General features: G+C 43.7%; 1 protein-coding gene and 1 long non-coding RNA gene across 4 annotated transcripts in view; one reads left to right on the top strand and one right to left on the bottom strand.

Moving 5' to 3' along the window:
* The window catches only part of LOC119361543, a 23,066-nt gene extending 17,289 nt beyond the window's left edge, over positions 1 to 5,777 (top strand). Inside the window, exon 3 of the long non-coding RNA XR_005172919.1 lies at positions 5,507 to 5,777. This is a non-coding gene — a long non-coding RNA (uncharacterized LOC119361543). The remainder of the gene's footprint in view (positions 1 to 5,506) is intronic.
* Positions 532 to 17,778, bottom strand: LOC119361521 (E3 UFM1-protein ligase 1 homolog). 3 transcript variants are annotated; one of them, XM_037626695.1, is made up of 21 exons: positions 17,465 to 17,777; positions 16,462 to 16,773; positions 16,102 to 16,368; positions 15,979 to 16,026; positions 15,574 to 15,639; positions 15,385 to 15,488; positions 14,535 to 14,628; positions 14,402 to 14,458; positions 13,851 to 14,289; positions 13,606 to 13,760; positions 13,370 to 13,435; positions 13,194 to 13,262; positions 12,822 to 12,911; positions 12,639 to 12,704; positions 11,783 to 11,829; positions 11,650 to 11,713; positions 10,976 to 11,053; positions 10,818 to 10,880; positions 9,252 to 9,344; positions 8,647 to 8,775; positions 532 to 710 (listed from the first exon to the last, which is right to left on the bottom strand). In XM_037626695.1, exons 1-20 carry the CDS (start codon positions 17,636 to 17,638, stop codon positions 8,668 to 8,670), a joined length of 2,460 nt encoding a protein of 819 aa, XP_037482592.1. In that variant the 5' UTR covers positions 17,639 to 17,777; the 3' UTR covers positions 532 to 710; positions 8,647 to 8,667. The 3 variants fall into 3 exon arrangements, with proteins under 3 accessions (XP_037482592.1, XP_037482597.1, XP_037482587.1); XM_037626700.1 differs by lacking the exon at positions 8,647 to 8,775 and having other exon boundaries at positions 532 to 864; positions 17,465 to 17,778; XM_037626690.1 differs by lacking the exon at positions 532 to 710 and having other exon boundaries at positions 8,270 to 8,775.
* Positions 17,779 to 18,490: the final 712 nt, after the last annotated feature.

Below are 18,490 nucleotides of genomic sequence, written 5' to 3'. Positions count from 1 at the left end.
AAGATTTGTAATACACCTGTACAGCTATACTGCCTGAGGTTTATGAATATAAATATATATATACTTGAGTGGTTATGAATGCTTGTTGAAGAAATCTATGTATTTGCTTAATGGATTCTACTTAATTATCTAGTTAAGGGTGGAAATACTATGTGAAAATATACGGGTCGTTACAAGGTGCCCTTATACACCGTCACCCAAAAACACGGCACGGACGCACCTGGGTATATTAGGGAACCACATTTCTGGATGTCAAAAAATAAAAAAGGATACCCACATTTCTGGACTTGGGATATCTTGCTCGAAGGGTAGTGCTGACTCGAGTAAAGCCCTCATGGTGATCCCGCAACGTGTCATGTGCACCTTGAGCAAACGGTCCCAACGAGTCCCAAAACCTTGACTGAAAATGCCACGTGCATTCAAATGGAGTTCGAATGGAGGCTTGCCGTGACGGGCGTTTGCAGCCTTCTCATACTTGGATGTTTCGCGTGGCAGTTGAAGAAAAGAATGGGTGTCTAGTGGATCACAAGATAAAAGGTTCTCGAAAAACATTTGCTTGCAGTCATTGTTCAGAGTTTCAAGGTGTTTAAGAAGTTCATACATGCTGTGGTTGCTCGTTAAACATTTAACAAGTTGATTCTGCTATCACACGAAACAGCCACAGCTCCAGTGCCGAGGAGGATAGATAGGTAGATAGATCTGTGCATCTACATACACGAGGGCATGGGGCACCACCATGCACACAATGTTTCCTGCTCACTGCTCTTTGCTCGTGCCGAGGGCCAGGGATTTCAGTTCTGGCATCAGCCTCTCTTCTAGGTCTTCCTTCTTCTCCAGCATTCGGTCCGATGTGCAATCGTCTTCCTGCATGGCAAAAATGAGACAATGCATCATTGCACGCATGAGCGGCGCAGACAGCAGTCCAAGTTCTTTTGTAGTTTTTCCACACGGCAGATGATAGATACCGACAAAAGAAATGTTAATGCATGAATCCAATGTAGTTACTGTTTGACCATAGCAGATGATTTCAGGTAAATGGGGAGAGCTCGAAATAGAAATTAAGAGTACATGTATAGAGTTCAGGGCAGAACCCGGATGAAAGTTATGGGAGGATATAACAAACTAATCCTTTTCTAATGCACACAACAGTGAGCACTGATGTATTCGAGATTGTTGGAGTGGGACTTACATCACCCGTAGCAGCATCTTGTAGTGCGAGAAGTTTCATGGTGGTGGCGTGACATTCAGTTAAAACCTTGAAGGTTGCAGCTGGTAGCTTGTCCTGAAAAACAGAGGCAGATGATCACACAGGTAAAGATTTTGCTAAAATTAACAGTGTTATATCTGAATATGTGAAATAACCCAACATCACAGACAGGCCAAAACATCATAATTCTGTAAGCCTGCTATAAAACTAAAACCCAAGGGGCTAAGATACTATGGCTAGTATGCAGAGAACTGTCGATCATCGATCCAAAAGCCGGCAGGAATTTGATGGTTAACACTAGTTTCTGGAAATAATGGTGAGGCCGTGGAGCTACGTACAGGAATTATAATATCTTTTATGCTGTTTCAACATATCAGACAAATATAGTATCAAGGATTCTGTGATCAGGATACTGTTAGTAAAAGTTAACATATTCTACTTGACTTGCATTAAGTATATTTTAAAGCGAATGCAAATAAAAAATTACCTTCAGTAGTGTGATGACAGCACCAACAGCACTTCCAGGTGCCTGAAGAGCCTTGTTGTATGCCTACAAAATATTCCAAAAGGATGTTTCTCTGGTCAGTCTGTAAATACAGAGAGAAAGCAGGAGTGTTATTTCAGGAAAGATACAATCAAGCAAACCTGGAGAAAAAGTAGAGCAGCAACTTTTGGGAGGAAGGAAACTGGATCAGTTTCTGAAGAAACTTGTGCTATCAAATCCTTCAATTCATAGAAAGTAAGCTGTCAAATAATTAGCACTAGAATTCATCCATAAAGAAACTTAGCATGTATGAATTCACACCCTACCAATCTATAAGAGCACCTACGAGTCTAATAATCTTGGTAAATTTATATTATCATGGTGATTTTGACTTGCATTCTGCTATTCTGTACTTGCACTACTTTGATGCTTAAAAACACAAGAAACAACAAATTTTTTAACCGTGGAGAATACCATATTTTCATAGAAACAAAGATCGTACTGTAAGACAGGGTTTTTAAAAGTGCTACCAGAATGGTTCAGGTTATTTGTGCGGTTTGCTAAGTTTAGAATATGAAAACACAAGAAATAATCAGTGTTTGGGGCATATCAAATAAATGATGAACTGATAATATACTCATTCCACCTGAACTGGGGATCAAAGGGGAACGTTTAGGGACTAAACCAGCAAAAACTAAAAACCTGATAGGCCCAGATCAAGAAAGTCAGTTCCCACTGGTTTTCCAGACGCTCTGATACTACCATCAAGATAGAAGATACCAAGAACATACCTTGTGGTGGGAATGCAGCATTGATCGCTCAAGTCTTTCATCAAGCTTCTTAAATAACAATCCACTGAAAAAGAGAGTAAGCACTTTGATAATCCAGCCAATGCGGAAATCAAGTACAAATATAAAATGTTACCTTTCCTCTGCTGTATCTCTTAAGGCGTCCATAAATGAATCAAACCGCTGTTGTGGATTTCGAGAAAAGGTTAGAAAGAGCTACAAAGTCCAGTTATATTAGAAGTTGTGGATCTCAAAGACATAGCAACAGTCACTTATTGGTTTTTTATTTAGTGTATGTGTTTAGACAACAAAGAACTCACAAGTCATATGCTTAGGAACATGCACATTTTATCAACTAGCAAAGTATAACAGATTGGTGAGGAAGATCTTTCTTACATGCAATCTTATATAATTGACTAGTTATTACAGGATCAAATAATTGATGTCATAGAACACACAGAAAATTAACATGAAGTGGGTTTCGTGGTTAGTCTACAGAATGACAGGGTGTTTTACAGGGTATAGGCAGCAAACAAGAAATTGTGAATGTTGGGTATTTACAACATAGAATCTTGGCAATCTGGTGATTAACATAATGCAGGAAGCTTCACGGAAGAACTTCATCTATATACAGATTCATTGCCTCAAAAATGTATAGTATTGTATCATGTTAATCATCCAAATGTCTGCTGTACCCAGAGACCCAGACTAAAGTTTTTGTGGTATGTTTGATTGTTAACTGTAGGTGCTAACATATTACCAGAATTTAGGCTGTTATGCATACTAGATTTAGAACAAGAAAAATACAGAACTAAGGACTTCAAGGCTTCAATCAATTTGTCAAACAATATTTCTTGGTTACAGACAAACCTTTCCCTCCAGTGCTTCGACTAAAGCTTGAGCCTTCGATGACAATTGCCCTGGAAGATCCTTCGCCTAATTTTTTTTAACAAAAAAGAGCAACCCACAAAGTTAAACAAAATGACATTTTCACACAGGATTGACATATGGAAAAATGAAATAAGTGAACTGTACCAGAAAAGTACGCTCCGTAGTGCTGAGCTGAACATGCTGTTCTTCACTGCCTTCAAACTCCATTCCATTCTTCAATTTGTTGTCCTTATCCTATCGGTAGTTCAGTGCAAAGTACACGTGCTAGTCAGAGAAGTAGGTCACAAAACCTTTTAAACTATTCAGATTATAATTCATAAGGTAGTCACAGTTTCATAGTTCGTGGCGCAAGAAAGATCACAAGTAGGGAAGGGACTGTTCCAAGGGAAAATTAAAGCCAAAACGGATACATCACGAAATTATTTATGAATTATAATCTTGCAGGCAACCCCACTGTGTGAGCTTATAGAAGTTACCAGACTAAATAAAATCTTGTCGACTACTGGAGTACCCATAGTTCTTAGCAGATGATCGTGTAATATGCCCTGAAAACCAGAAAACAGGTAAATAAAAAGGACCTAAGTAAAGGCTGATAACGTATTGAGTAGCAAGCTATCTTGTGAGAACGATGCCCGTAGGCTGTAGCAGCTTACAGAGGTAGCAGGATCATCCTCAAACACATCTAGAGCTTTTCGATAAAGTTGCATATCGAGGACAGCCTGACGATGACAAAGAATAATACTGAAAAAAGTTAGATGATCTAGCACCAGAAGAGAAATGCAGGAAAGCAATTTAGCAATAGTGAACAATTTCAAGGCTATCCAGGAACTATATATTATAAAAAGAAAGCACAAAGTAATTGGGATGCAAAAGCAGATTACCTCATCCAGCTGCTTTTGCAGATTATCAAGCACGCTTCCCCTCCTTTCAGCATTTTCTGACGGCATGGTGTTCATTTTCTTCTTCCCTGCATCAATAAGCATTTGCCTCAGGTGAGAGGGCAATAATTTAATTGGGCCATTTAAGTCGTCTGAGCCTAATGTTGGTTTTAAAAGCGAGAGGTCTACTTGCTCGTGTTAGTCTAGCGACGCGACGCGCGTGACCTAGCAACTATCGGAACGACGCCGGCGACCAAACCGAGCGGTGGCCGACGGTGGCGCTCGCGGAGATCGTGCTCCGAGGACGAAATCGAGGGGGGGAGAGGCTGGGGCTTTTGGCGCGGCTGCTCACCTGGTGATGCTGGCGTAGCCGAACGGGCGGGAGGAGGTCGGCCGGCGGCGAATTTGGACGGTGACGGCGAACAGGCCGAAGAGGAGGAGGTCGACCAATTCGACGGCGTGGAGGCGTCCGAGCTCGAGGTCGTCCGAGCAGAGGAAGCAGTCGTGCAGTCGGGGCTCCCGGTCACGAAGAAAACGCCGGCGGAGCACGCTGGCCGCGGTGGCCTGCTCCGGCGATGCTCTGGCGCTCCTCGGTTCGCTTGGTGCAGAAGGAAACGGAGGGGGAGACCCACCTGGCGGCGGCGGGAGGGTTAGGATTTGGGTGGCTGGGGAGGCTTCAAGGGGAGAGGAGAGCCGCGGTGGTTGCTCACTGATGTCGGCCGACGCACGCGTCTGTGGATCTCTCTCACTGGAGAAGACGCTAGACGAGAGGGCAGGTGGAGGGTCCAGCGGGCTTGGGCCGGCTGTGTGGACTGCGCACACTCTACTTGTGCACTGACATCCTGTGCACGGTGGGTCGGGCTAGAAGAGAGTTGCTCAAAAAAAAACTGAGAAGGGAGGGAGAGGGGTGGTGAAATTCTTCTTTTTCTTTTAAAGACAAAAAATAAAGGAGGCTTGGGTGGACCAACTCACTTCTGGCAGTTGTTGCAAGTCATACCAAGTCTGTTAGCCGTAACAAGGATGTGACTGCACAAATGGAAGAGGCCGGGTTCGAAATTTATCAAACTGAACGTGGATGCTTCTTTTCATGCAGAGGAGGAATCGGGTGCGACAGGCGCTGTCCTATGACAGAACGATAAAGGCCGCTTTATTGCTGCACAATGCAGATTCATTCATGTTTGCAGCATATGTAGCGACGGTTGAGGCTATGGCAATGCGTGATGGTTTAAATTTTGCAAACACTTTTGGTTTTTGACAGAACTGAAGCGGAGTCCTATTCCTTGAGTGTGGTGAACTACTGCCAAAGTGCCAAGGGCAAAATCAGTGGTGGGATGCAACAGCGGCAATCTTTGTTGAGTGCATTGACACGGCAACATCAATACGGAAGGTCATCTTTTCGCGTTGTTTTTCGTGATGCTAATTCGATAGCTCATGAGCTAGCTAAATTCAGCTTTTGTAATAAGTGTGATGATAATTGGATTAATGAGGCCCCGGGTTTCCTAATCAGCCAATTAATGAACAATGTAATTATTGTCTTATTTAATAGAGCTAGCCATGGTGGCATTTCCCCGGAAAAAAGGAGGCTTGAGGGACAACATTTGGTGGGTCAAATGAATTCCAAAAGTCGTGAAAACTTAAATTGTGGTCTCTGAATCATTTCAAAGCTCCAAAAAATTATCCACGGTCTATTGGCAAGGCTTGGCATTTGTTTGGCATAAAAAGTAGAGGAAAAGGAATAAAGGGATTTAAACTAGAGGTTGGTCATAGGGTTAGGCTAAAATCATGAATAATTTGGGTAGCTCCCCAATATTAAAGGGAAAAGCTTCCGTCCAGACGTCGGATTGTATGTGGGATCGACTGGTCTTGTGCTCTTCTGGTCCCACCTTTCTCTAGAAATATCCAGCTTCAACCAGAGCATCCCTTTTCTTTCATGAGTCAACGCCAACACATCGTTATCCATCCACAATTTTCCACGGCTTCTTTCTCAAGCTCCTGATCATGGCGCTGCAACTTTTGTAACCTCGCCGCCTTACCCGTTGCTTTTACTCCTACTGTCGCACTGCATTGCTACCGACGCTGCTACAAGGGAAGTGGTCGCTTCTGTAGGCATAGGTGCCGTGAACGACGGCCAAGGCGGTCTCATAAACGATGATGATGAACGACGACCGGTCGGCCGCAGCAACTTTTCTATAACATCATTTTCGTTGCATTTTTTCGTAACATGGCCTCAGTTGCAAAAGTTACCGGTAGCATGATCTCTGTTGCAAATGTTATAAAAAAAATCTGCAACATCGCCTATGTTGTGAAAAAATTCCGTAACATGATCTTTGTTGTAAATATTTCTGTAACAAAGGGTTTCACAACATTCCCTTTGTTGCAATGCAAGGATGGGGTTTGACTCTGACGAGTGCTAAAGATCCGTCGGCCGACGCGTAACACATCCCAATATTAAAAGACCACGTGCGAGGTCTTAGGGTGATTGATTGGTGTAGAACATCAAAAGGGAGAAGGGCCAAATTAATTATTACAACCGGCCGACTCAAACGGACGGTGCTTTTCTCCGCTTTTTGTTCGTTTGGGTCGGCCGGCCGCCCGCCGTCTGCCCTCTTTCAGTTTTGGGTCGGCAGCCCAACGGGCCAGCCCATTTCATGACCGTGCGCGTTTTAGATCATGCCGTCGCCCTGGTTTTGGCGCACCAGCGCGCAGGAAAGGTTCGCGCGCGAGGGGGAAAGCGGCCTAGCGCGCGCTGGTTTTGACGCTCCAGCGCACGGGAAAGGTTCGCGCGTGCGCCGCGGCCGGCGCTCGTTATAAAGAAGGCGCTCCCTCCACACTCTGTCCGCCGCCCACTCTCGCCGCCTCTGCTCGCCGCCCACTCTTGCCGCCTCTGCTCGCCGCCCACTCTCGCCGCCTCTGCACCACCATGTCGATCCGCCGCCTGGGCGCTTCGGATTTTCACGGAGTCCGCGAGCGCCGCTCCGGTGCCTTCTCCTCCGAGATCTGATTTCGCGAGAAACGTCTCATCCTCGGCACCTTCGAGACCGCAGAGGAGGCGGCCCGCGCGCACGACGCGGCGGCGTGGCGCCTCCTGAGGCCTCGTCGGGATATGAATTTTCCCAACGTGTCGAGCCAGCGGGCGCAGGATCTGGCGCCTCTCCCGCGGCTTTTCACCAACGAGGATCGTCGTGTCCACCGGAGGCGGCAGCGTCGCCTCGCCATCGCGGAGAAGGACGTGGCGCCTTGGTGGTGTGGCGCGAAGGCTTCCCGCAGGACATCGTCGACGAGCGCCAATTCTACAAGCAAAGGAGGTTGGAGAGGGACGCGAGGAGGGAGCGAGCCGCCTATTGGGAGGACAAGCGTTCGCGGAAGAAGGCAGCTCAATTAAAACTGAAGCTACAAGAAACGACGGGTTGGGACTTTGAAGACGAGGCGTATGCTGACGCCTACATTCAGACATCGGAGGAGGACATTACCGAGTCGGAGTCAGAAATCGACGAGTATTGGTCTTTTATTTTTATCTGTGTACGTTAGAATTATCTATGTATCCATTTTTATTTAAAAAAATGACCGACATCTATGTATCCATTTTTATCTAAAAAAAATGACCGACGGCGTCGGCGACGTAGCAGGCGGGCGAGGGTGTGAATCCAATATGCCACCAACCAGCGGGTCCGGTGAAGAAAGAGGGCGAGCGCGCACGCGTCCGTCTTGTGTCCGCGCCGACACAAATTAAGCTCAAAAATGAGTCAGAAATGGGTCGGCAGGCGGACAACTGACTGTTTGGATCGGCACGCCGCACCGACCCAAACAGACGGCCGTGAACAAAATAGGTCGCCCCATTAGAGTTGCTCTTAATGAATAAAATGTCACGTGCGAACGGCCCCAACGAGTCCCAAAACCTTGACCGAAAACGCCACGTGCGTTCGAATGGAAGCTTGTCTTGACAGGCGTTTGCAGCCTACTCATACTCTGATGTTCGTGTGGCACTTGGAAGAGAAGAATGTGTTTCTAGTTGATCACAAGATAAAAGGTTCTCAAAAGATATTTGCTTGCAGTCATTGTTCGGGAAGGAACCACCAGAGTTTCAAGGTGTTCATACCTCATACATGCTGTCAGTCGGTATTTGGTTGCTCGTCAAAAATTAAGAAGTTGATTCTGCTGTCACACGACCCCCTAGAATGTACACGGTGTAAACACATGGATCCCTTTCCTTCAGAAACTGCGACGCCAGAGGGCAACAAATGAGCTCACGGCGCAAACATGCAACCGACATACTACGCTAGATTCACTTGATGAGTGCGCTAAGTTGACCAAGTGTCGCAGGGTGGCTGCTTGCATCCCTAGCTCCAGTGCCGATGATAGATAGAGAGGTCTGTGTATTTACACGAGGGCATGGCGTACCATGCACACAATGTTTGCTGCTCACTGCTCTTTGCTCGTGCCGAGGGCCAGGGATTTCAGTTCTGGCATCAGCCTCTCTTCTAGGTCTTCCTTCTTCTCCAGCATTCGGTCTGATGCGCAATCATCTTCCTGCAGGGCAAAGACACGATGATGCATGATTGCGCAAATGATGAGCACAGAACATATTGCTTGATGTATATCAGAGGGTGTCTGGTAGATGGGGAAAGTACAGAATATAAATTAAGAGTGCATGTATAGAGTTTAGTGCAGAAACGTGGATTAAGTTACAGAAACGCTAGGCATGGCAAATCCAACGTTTTTCATGGCAATTCATGCTTGCCGTCATGATGGCAAATTTAGTTTACAAGCACGTCAATTTCCTGGGAAAACAAATAAACTGAGGCGGATTTGCCATGCTTGCCAACTAAACTTGCCATCCTCGGCACACATAACTTGCCATGAAAACGTTCGATTTGCCATGCATAAGAATCTGACGTCAGATTTGTAGCAAAGTCCAAAAGTTATGGAAGGATAACCAACTAATCCTTTTATAATGCACACAACAGTGAGCAAGGATATATCCAAAATGGTTGGAGTGGACTTACATCACCCGTGGCAGCAGCTTGTAGTGCGAGAACTTTCACGGTAGTGGCGTGATATTCAGTTAAAACCTTGAAGGTTGAAGCTGGTAGCTTGTCCTGAAAAATAGAGGATATGTATGATCACCCGGGCATGGATTTTGCTAAAGTTGACAGTATTATCTGAATGTGTGAAATAAGCCAGCATCACAGGCAGGCCAAAGCATCCTAATTCTGTAAGACTGCTATAAAACTAAAACCCAAGAGGCTAAGAAACTATGGCCAGAATGCAGAGGACTGCCAATCATCGATCGAAAAGCCGGCAGGATTTTGATGGCTAATTATAATATCTGGAAATACTGGCGGGGCCGTGGAGCGATATGCAGGAATTATAATATCTGCTATGCTGTTTGAACAGGTTATGAAAAGATCAAACATGCAAAAGAAATGAGATAAAATTTAATAACACCGGCTACAAAGATTTATTGAACATGCCAACTTACCTGATATTTGTACTTACTCTTGGTACGAGTTCATTTGTGCAAGGGAAAAGTTATCTTTCGTCCCTCGACTCTTTTCAAAGGTATAGAAATAGTCCCACAACTTCAAAACCAGCAAAGCTTAGTTTCATCGCACTCCCCGCCGCCTCGTGGGTGCACAAGCGGAGCAGCAGCACCGCGCTTCCGTCCGTGCCAGCTGCAACATATGCCTGCCTGACTTTGCCGATGGCGAAACTGTCCAGGTGCCAGCCTGCTGGACGGCGGCAACGCAACTTTCCGGCGAGAGTGGACTTGCAGCGCTGGCTTGATGTGGTCCGTTCATAGTAGATACATTGCAGGTCGATGCATATACGCAGCAAAAGCAAAGCAGACTGCTAGCTCACATATGCACGTAAATTTATCACTGATTCCTCTCGGTCGTTCAGAGGTTGAAGATGCTCTTACATGTAGGGCCCACATGTGAGGGAGACAGAGAGCAAGAATTAAAGTGGACAAAAATGGGTAGGTGCGGGCCCATACTTGTCAGCTTGAGTCAAAAATCACTCCACGACGACAGGAAACCACCCAAAGCGGCACGAGGGAGTAAGCTTATCCGGTTTTGAAAGTTGAGGGACTAAGATTTGCTGGTTTTAGAGTTGAGGGACCATTTCTATACTTTTGAAAAAGTTGAGACGAAAAATATACTTTTCCCTTTGTGCAATATGAGCAGAAATACGTCCAACAGTGACAACCGAGGACTCCCTCTGCCTACGTTAGGAGTCTGGGGATGCAAGGAAGCAAACCCCTCTATACTAATTACTGGTTTCACTTGTCCAAGTAAAACAAAGCTAAGCCAAGGACACACAATACAAACAGATTCAATAGCCGTTGTTCCAGGGGGATTGCAAAATCAAGGGGTTTATTGTAATAAAGGACAGGATAAGAAAAAGGTGGACAGGTAATTCTTCTGACAGCTTAATGACACAATTACAAACCAGTATATCAGACAAATAGTATCAAAGATTCTGTGATCAGGATCCTGTTGCTATAAGTTAACATATTCTACTTGAACTATACTAAGTGTATCTCAAAGAGAATGCAAATCAACAATTACCTTCAGTAGTGTGATGACAGCACCAACAGCTCTTCCAGGTGCCTGAAGACCCTTGTTGTGTGCCTACAAAATATTCAAACAGGATGTTTCTCCGGTCAGCCTATAAATACAGAGCGAAAAGAAGAGTTTTATTTCAGGAAAGATACAATCAAGCAAACCTGGAGAAAAAGTAGAGCAACGACTTTTGGGAGGAAGGAAACTGGATCAGTCTCTGAAGAAACTTGTGCTATCAAATCCTTCAATTCATACACGAAATTAAGGTGTCAGATATTAGCACTAGAATTCAGCCATAAAGAAACTTAGCATGTATGAATTATTTATTCAGCACATTATGCCATATTGAACATTAACGTCTTCAGACCCTACGAATCTATAAGAGCGCCTACTAGTCTAACAATCTTGGTAAATTTATATTATCATGGTGATTTTGACTTGCGTTCTGCTATTCCGTACTTGCACTATTTTGATGTTTAAAAACACAAGAAACAACTTTTTTTAACCATGGAAAATACCATATTTTCTTGGAAACAGAGATCATCCTGTGAGACACAGGGTTTTGAGAAGTGCTACCAGAATGGTTCAGGTTATTTGGGCGGTTTGCTAAGTTTAGAAGTCGAACACACAAGAAACAATTAGTGTTATGGGGCATATCAAATAAGTGATGAACTGGTAATACACTCATTCCAGCTGAACTGGGGATCAAAGGGGAACGTTTAGGGCCTAAACCAGCGACAACTAAAAACCTGTTAAGCCCAGTTCGAGAAAGTCGGTTCTCACTGGTTTTCCAGATGCTGTGGTGCTGCCATCAAGATAGAAGATACCAAGAACATACCTTGCGGTAGGAATGCAGCATTGATCGCTCAAGTCTTTTATCAAGCTTCTTAAATAACAAGCCACTGAAAAAGAGAGTAAGCACTTTGATAATCCAGCCAATGTGGAAAGCAAGTACAAACATAAAATGTTACCTTTCCTCTGCTGTATCTCTTAAGGCGTCCATAAATGAGTCAAACCGCTGTTGTGGATTTCGAGGAAAAGGTTAGAAAGAGCTACAAAGTCCAGTTATATTTGAAGTTGTGGATCTCAAAGACATAGCAACAGTCACTTATTCATTTGTTATTTAGTGTATGCGTTTAGACAACAAAGAACTCACCAGTCATATGCTTAGGAACATACAGATTTTTTTATCAACTAGCAAAGAATAACAGATTGGTGAGGAAGATGCTTCTGACATGCAACCTTATATCTGAACTAGTGTGTCAGCCCTAGTATGAATTATGTACACATTCTGAAAAAAGAATTGACTACACAATATATCACTTATCTTCTCGTGTCAACATTTTTTCAGGATATATGCTGCATATTTACTTTATTAGTTATTACAGAATCAAACAATTGGTGTTCTAGAACACACAGAAAATTAGCATTAATAGGATTTCGTGGTTAATTTACAGAAGGAAAGGATTTTTAAAGGATATAGACAGCATAGAAGAAATTGTGAATGTTGGGTATTTATAACATAGCATCCTGGCAAGCTGGTAATTAATATAATGCAGGAAGCTTCATGGAAGAACTTCATCTATATAAAGATTCATTGCCTCAAAATTGTTGAGTATTTTATCATGTTAAGCATCTAAACGTCTGCTCTACCCCAGAGACCCAGACATAGTTTTGTGGTATGTTAGATTGTTAACTGCATGTGCTAGCATATTATCAGAATTTAAGCTGCTATGCATACTAGATTTAGAACAAGAAAAATACAGAATAAAGGAGTTCAAGTCATCAATCAATTCATCAAACAGTATTTCTTGGTTACAGACAAACCTTTCCCTCCAGTGCTTCAACTAAAGCTTGAGCCTTCGATGACAATTGCCCAGGAAGATCCTTTGCCTGATGTTTTTTAATAGAAAGCAAACCCATGAGGTTAAACCAAATGATATCTTCATTCAGGATTGACACAGGAAATCATTAAATAATATATGGAAAAATGAAACAAGTGAATTGTACCAGAAAAGTGCGGTCAGTAGTGCTCAGCTGAGCATGCTGTTCTTCACTGTCTTCATACTCCATTCCATTCTTCAATTTGTTGTCCCTATCCTATTGGTTGTTCAGTGTAAAGTACATGTACTAGTCAGAGAAGTAGGTTACAAAACCTTTTAAACGATTCAGATTTGAAATAGGAGCTATAAGCTAGTCCCAGTTTCTTAGTTCATCACGCAAGAAAGGTCGCTAGTAGGGAAGTAACACAATCAGGGACGCATGTTATTTTAAGGGTTCTGTTGCAACTGTAAAATTAAAGCCAAAATGGATACATCACAGAAATTATTTATGAAATATAATATTGCAGGCAACCATACTGTGTGAGCTTATAGAAGTTACCAGACTAGATAAAATCTTGTCGACTATTGGAGTACCCATAGTTCTTAGCAGATGCTTGTGTAATACGCCCTGCAAACCAGAAAACAGGTAAAGAAAGGACGGTAAGTAAAGGCTGCTAATGTATTGAGTAGCAAGCGATCTTGTGAGAACAATGCACATAGGCTATAGTAGCTTACAGAGGTAGCAGGATCATCCTCAAACACATCTAGAGCTTTTTCATAGAGTTGCATATCAAGGACAGCCTGACGATGGCAAAGAATAATATTGAAAAAAGTTAGATGATCTAGCACCAGAAGAGAAATGCAGGAAAGCAATTTAAAATACAGTAGCAATGTCGAACAATTTCAAGGCTATCCAGAAACTATAGTACAGAAAGGAAGCACAAAGAAAATGGGATGCAAAAGCAGATTACCTCATCTAGCTGCTTTTGCAGATTATCAAGTACACTTCGCCTCCTTTCAGCGTTTTCTGACAGCATGGTGTTCCTTTTCTTCTTCCATGCATCAATAAGCATTGGCCTCAGGTGAGAGGACAATAATTTAATTGGGCCATTTAAGTCGTCTGAACCTAATGTTGGTTTCAAAAGTTAGGAAATTTGTAGAAGCACAATTTCAACTGAATAGAAACAACAAGGTTAATCTTATCTAGTTTCCTGACCTCCCAACTCTTCTAACTCTGGAGCAACAGCCAAAACCTTTTGCTCTATCAACTCATCGGGGAAGATATTTGTGTTCTCCTCTTTTGGTTTCTCTGGTGCCTTTTTACCACCACGCTTCGCATCACCTGAAGAACCAGTGTCCTTGTTTTTCCTATGAGCTTTCTTGCCCTTTACAGGGATGATTTCTTCATCATCATCCTTCTCAACTGCTCCGCCTTTGGCAGACCCCGTAGCTTTTCCACGTTTCTTCTTTGGTCCTCTGTCTGATGAAGCACCTGTACTGCTGACGTCGTTATCACCAAAGTCTTTTGTGTCTGAGTACTGGACAGATCCTGCCCTATGCTCGCTACTTGAATTCATATTCACGGGCGTTCCTTGACCAGCACTATGTTTAATACCAAAGGAGTCGATCTCTTTCTCAAGTTGATCAAAAATACCCTGAAATGGACCGAAGAACAGACAAATTGCACTCGTTTGAGAGGTATAATGGGATAGTGCATACATAACTGCAGATTAACACAGGTTCAACAAGCAGATTCTAACAATTCACCTTAATGAACACATTGCTGAAGACACATGATTCTCCAAATAGCACTGCTTTTGAAGACTGCAAAGAAAGATTTTTTTAATATGTGGCCATTTATGAAAAGTACACAAATTTCTATTACTTTAAATATGCCAACCTTGGCTGCCTTCTGAAAAGATGGACAAAGAGACAATATCTTGGTTGCATCAGGGCCACTGATATATGATGGAAGGATCGAAAGAGAATCAATCCTGAAAAAATAAAGGGTATCTTGTAGCAATGAAAACTTGAGAGGTGCTTAGCTTGGCAGAAAAAGGGATTACTAACAGTCAATAGGAAAGGCGCAAAGCTGCACAAAATGTTGAGACACCCTGTGAAGTCTCAACTACTTCAATGAACTGATGTAACTAATTAATCAATTCATATATCTTGCTATCGCTTGGTCAGTTTACTCCCTTTGCTCTACTCTGATGTAGGTCATAACTCATAAGTCATACACCTGTCACATGCCATAACAGGATGCAGTGTGTGTGATGGGTGGTCTAGGCCCTGAACCTTGTTATCCTGGTGCTGTAATGGCGTTGAGAAAAGGGAGTGCAGGGGAAGCAATAGAAAATGTTGACTTGTTTGCGCCTTATTGATAATTCCATCCTTCAAACGGATGAGTTACAGCTCAAAGTGGGATCCAACCAACCTAGTCTTTTCCCCTAACTTTATCTCTAACCTAAAGTCCTAACTTAACGGGCATGGAATAGGATGCTGCCTGCTTAGATGCACCACCCTTGGCTTGTAAACCAGCTACAGAGGCCCCGGTCCCATGTTGACACTGGTAGGGAATTCCCCACATGACAAACCAGTTTTATTTGTTCCACACCATGCGTACAGGGACTATCAAACAGAACTGGAAGGCTCATTTTTCAGAATGCATGCCAACTTAGGACATCATAGCATATAACGGTGACAAATAGCAACGAAACCTTGAAACCAGACATGACATTTAACAATACCATTGTCCATTCTCGATTGCGTCACCCACAGCAGCATCTAGCATATCGACAACAGAAGGATGTACAAAAACAGCCTCCAGTGCAATGCCATCTGGATATCTGGCCTGTAGAAGATAATAAGATAGTCAATACAAACAAACAGGCGTTGCATTTTGGACAGTGAAGGAATATTGACAGCTTCAAGTGTACCTCTAAGTACTGTTTAGGCTGGGGAATTGCGAGTTTCTGAAGTACTTCGTACCCAATATAAGAGTTCTGTACAGAAAATGAAAAGTCAAACAAATGGAAGGATATAAGGCATAACAATAATGCAAAGTATGTGATCCGAACACAATTGCTTATCAATGCCGATTGCTAAATATCAGACCAAGAGATTTTCGTATGATTTTATATGGGAGTAAAACTGTGTGGGATTATGTGGAAGAACTAGATCAGTAGTCATACAAAGGTGTGCACATGAAGCAGTTGAGATCTTGTCTAGATTAATACACGTGTGTTTCTGTGAAGCCTACTCATGCTACCAGCTCGAAATTATTTAGTTGTAATAACATGTTAAATAGTAGGAATTAAAGTGTAAGCTAGAGATGCCTCAACCTGTGAAAAAAATGCATCAACGCTTTCCTTTTGAGCATGAGCAAATACCTAGCAAAGAAAGAAAAGCACAACATTAAAACATAGTTTACGAATTAGATATATGAATTGAAAAGCAGAACTTACAGCTGGTGTCCAATGTACTCCGGCACGGACAGACCCAAGTACAGCACCTTCTTTTAGCAAGGCAACAAAAATGGACTGGAAGAATGAACCTTCCACTGAAACTCCATTAGCACCGTGCATTTCTTGGAGCTGTTGCTGCAAGGAGTTCCAGACAGATGGCAAGTTTGTTGGAACTGTTAAACCCCTTGTCGCACCACGGACCATGGCAGTAATTCGGGAGACGTATGCTGGAGTGTATAGCTGGCCACCTTCTAGCCTTCCATGCACCTGGAAGGATTTATAGAAATAGTACCTTTTTGGTTGAACGAAAGCAGCAAAGGAAAAGACCATTCAAAACATGAGATAGCACAGCAGGCTTACAATAGTTCCAAGCCGAGGCTCGAGAATATTGAGGACCAGCTCTGAGCCAATGTGTAACTGTGCAGCAATCTCAGCCAAGGCAATCTGGCTGCGCTCTTGCAACTTCTCATTTATCTCTTCTGTCACAGTGTCCCAGTAAGACTGTGACATGATCTCCGCGTTGATCAACATCAGGGCCGGATCCTCCGTGACGACCTTTTGTGCCTGCCTCTCAATATGGTAAAGATCCACCCCCAGGGTATCTGATAAATCGACTAGTGATGCACGCCCTCGCTTCTTGATCTCCACCTTAATCTCATGCTTCAAATGGTCCTGCCACACCACAGATCGCCATGGATGAAGGATCAGCTAAAATCTGCCCATTCTTGGTTGCGCAAGTGTGTTAAACACAACTAAGGCAGACAGACATTATCACAGCAATTTATAGCAATATACCAGAGCAATTTCTAGACAAGGCTCCTCCAGAACTTTACTAAGCCCGAGCCATTCAAACACGCAATTAAATCAAAATCTCCCATCTGTCTGGCTGTATCTATGGCAAATTGCCAGGAAGAACAGAACAATTTCCTCTGCTGAACACTTGAGCAACTCTACAAGATTGCAAAAGGGACTGGAAACAGATGTACTACTAAATCTAAACCCATCACTAATTTACTTCACAGAAATACCACTAGCAACTGTGACAGTACATCCATTTTCCATGAATGCTCTCAGTTTAAATCATCCTTCAGAAGTGATAACCTACCACATACACGAAGATGAAATTCACCTCTCTGCACTAAAAGTCCAGGGTTTAGATTTTGATAGCACCCATAATTTCAACGCCGATACTCAAATCCAGGGTAAGTTCTCCACGCTCCATCACACTGGAGTGAGTCTAGTTCAACCCCTCCCCCCGCACAGAAACGAATCTGGTTCCCGACAGACCGAGAGGGGACTGGGGACTAGTACTAGAGAGAATGGGATGCGTGTGTGTACGGGGAGGGGGGGAGACGGGGCTTACGGATGTGATGTACTCCTTGCCGGAGACGGTGTGGAGGAGCTCGAAGTCGATGAGGCCGCGCTCCTGCAGCTTCTGCACGAGCTCCACCACGTTGCGCTCCGACAGCCGCACGCTCGACCGCGCGCTCTGCGCCGCCTCCAGCTGCCGCTGCAGCTCCAGGAGCTCCGCGTCCATCGCTCCCCCCGCGCCTTCGCTGCCGGCGCGATCCGCTGCTGTGTCGCCGGAGACGGGGAGGGGGGCGGTTTGCCGAGATCGATCGAGCCGTCGACGGAGTTGGGGGTCACGCGATTCGACTTGCCGGAGGGGGACAACGAAGGGGCCACTGGCTGCTGACTGACAAGCGGGGCCTCGCGATGGCTTGGCTAGCGTCTTCTCAAAATGAAGGCGGTTACGGAGAAGCAGTACGTGTTCGCGGTATGAAAGCGTAGAATTGCGACCAGTTTACCCTCATTTGTTTTTCTGCTTTTTGCACCTAACACCTTGAGAGAAAGAAGATGATGTTTCTAATTTTAGCGTCCATTGATTGATCGGTAAAATTGGGCATACAAGATAATTACTTTGGTAAGATAAAATAGGACGTTTTTAATGTATTCAATTGCTCTGTTCCAGTTAATGATTTTTGAAGCAACTCTCCTTCCATGCTCCACATATCATTTCAAGAGTGTGACTTGGATATTGGCATGGTCTATGATATACTGCACCATGATGGTGCGTGTTGTCACGCCTGTCCGTTTTTCAAAAAAACTATAGGAGTTTTTGTAAATTCTTACAAAGTGATGAAATGCAAATTAAAATCGCATAAACTAACTAACATATTGGCATTAACAAAAGAAATGTTGTAACAGAGAGAATATAGTTTTGCGCCTCTTGTTTGGTTTCATCTACATGCCATGAGTACGGATCAGTATATAAACACCAATTAGCTCGGATTGCCAACGGGTAGCCATGGCATGTATGAGATCTGAAGTGAACAAATTGATAGGGAAGCTCAATCGAGAAAATACTTACATAATACTTGTCGCGGAA

Source organism: Triticum dicoccoides, chromosome 1A (genome assembly GCF_002162155.2).
Source record: "Triticum dicoccoides isolate Atlit2015 ecotype Zavitan chromosome 1A, WEW_v2.0, whole genome shotgun sequence".
Classification (NCBI taxonomy): Eukaryota; Viridiplantae; Streptophyta; class Magnoliopsida; order Poales; family Poaceae; genus Triticum; species Triticum dicoccoides.
The sequence above is the reverse complement of the archived record's forward strand: the minus strand, read 5'-3'. Positions and strand labels throughout refer to the sequence as shown.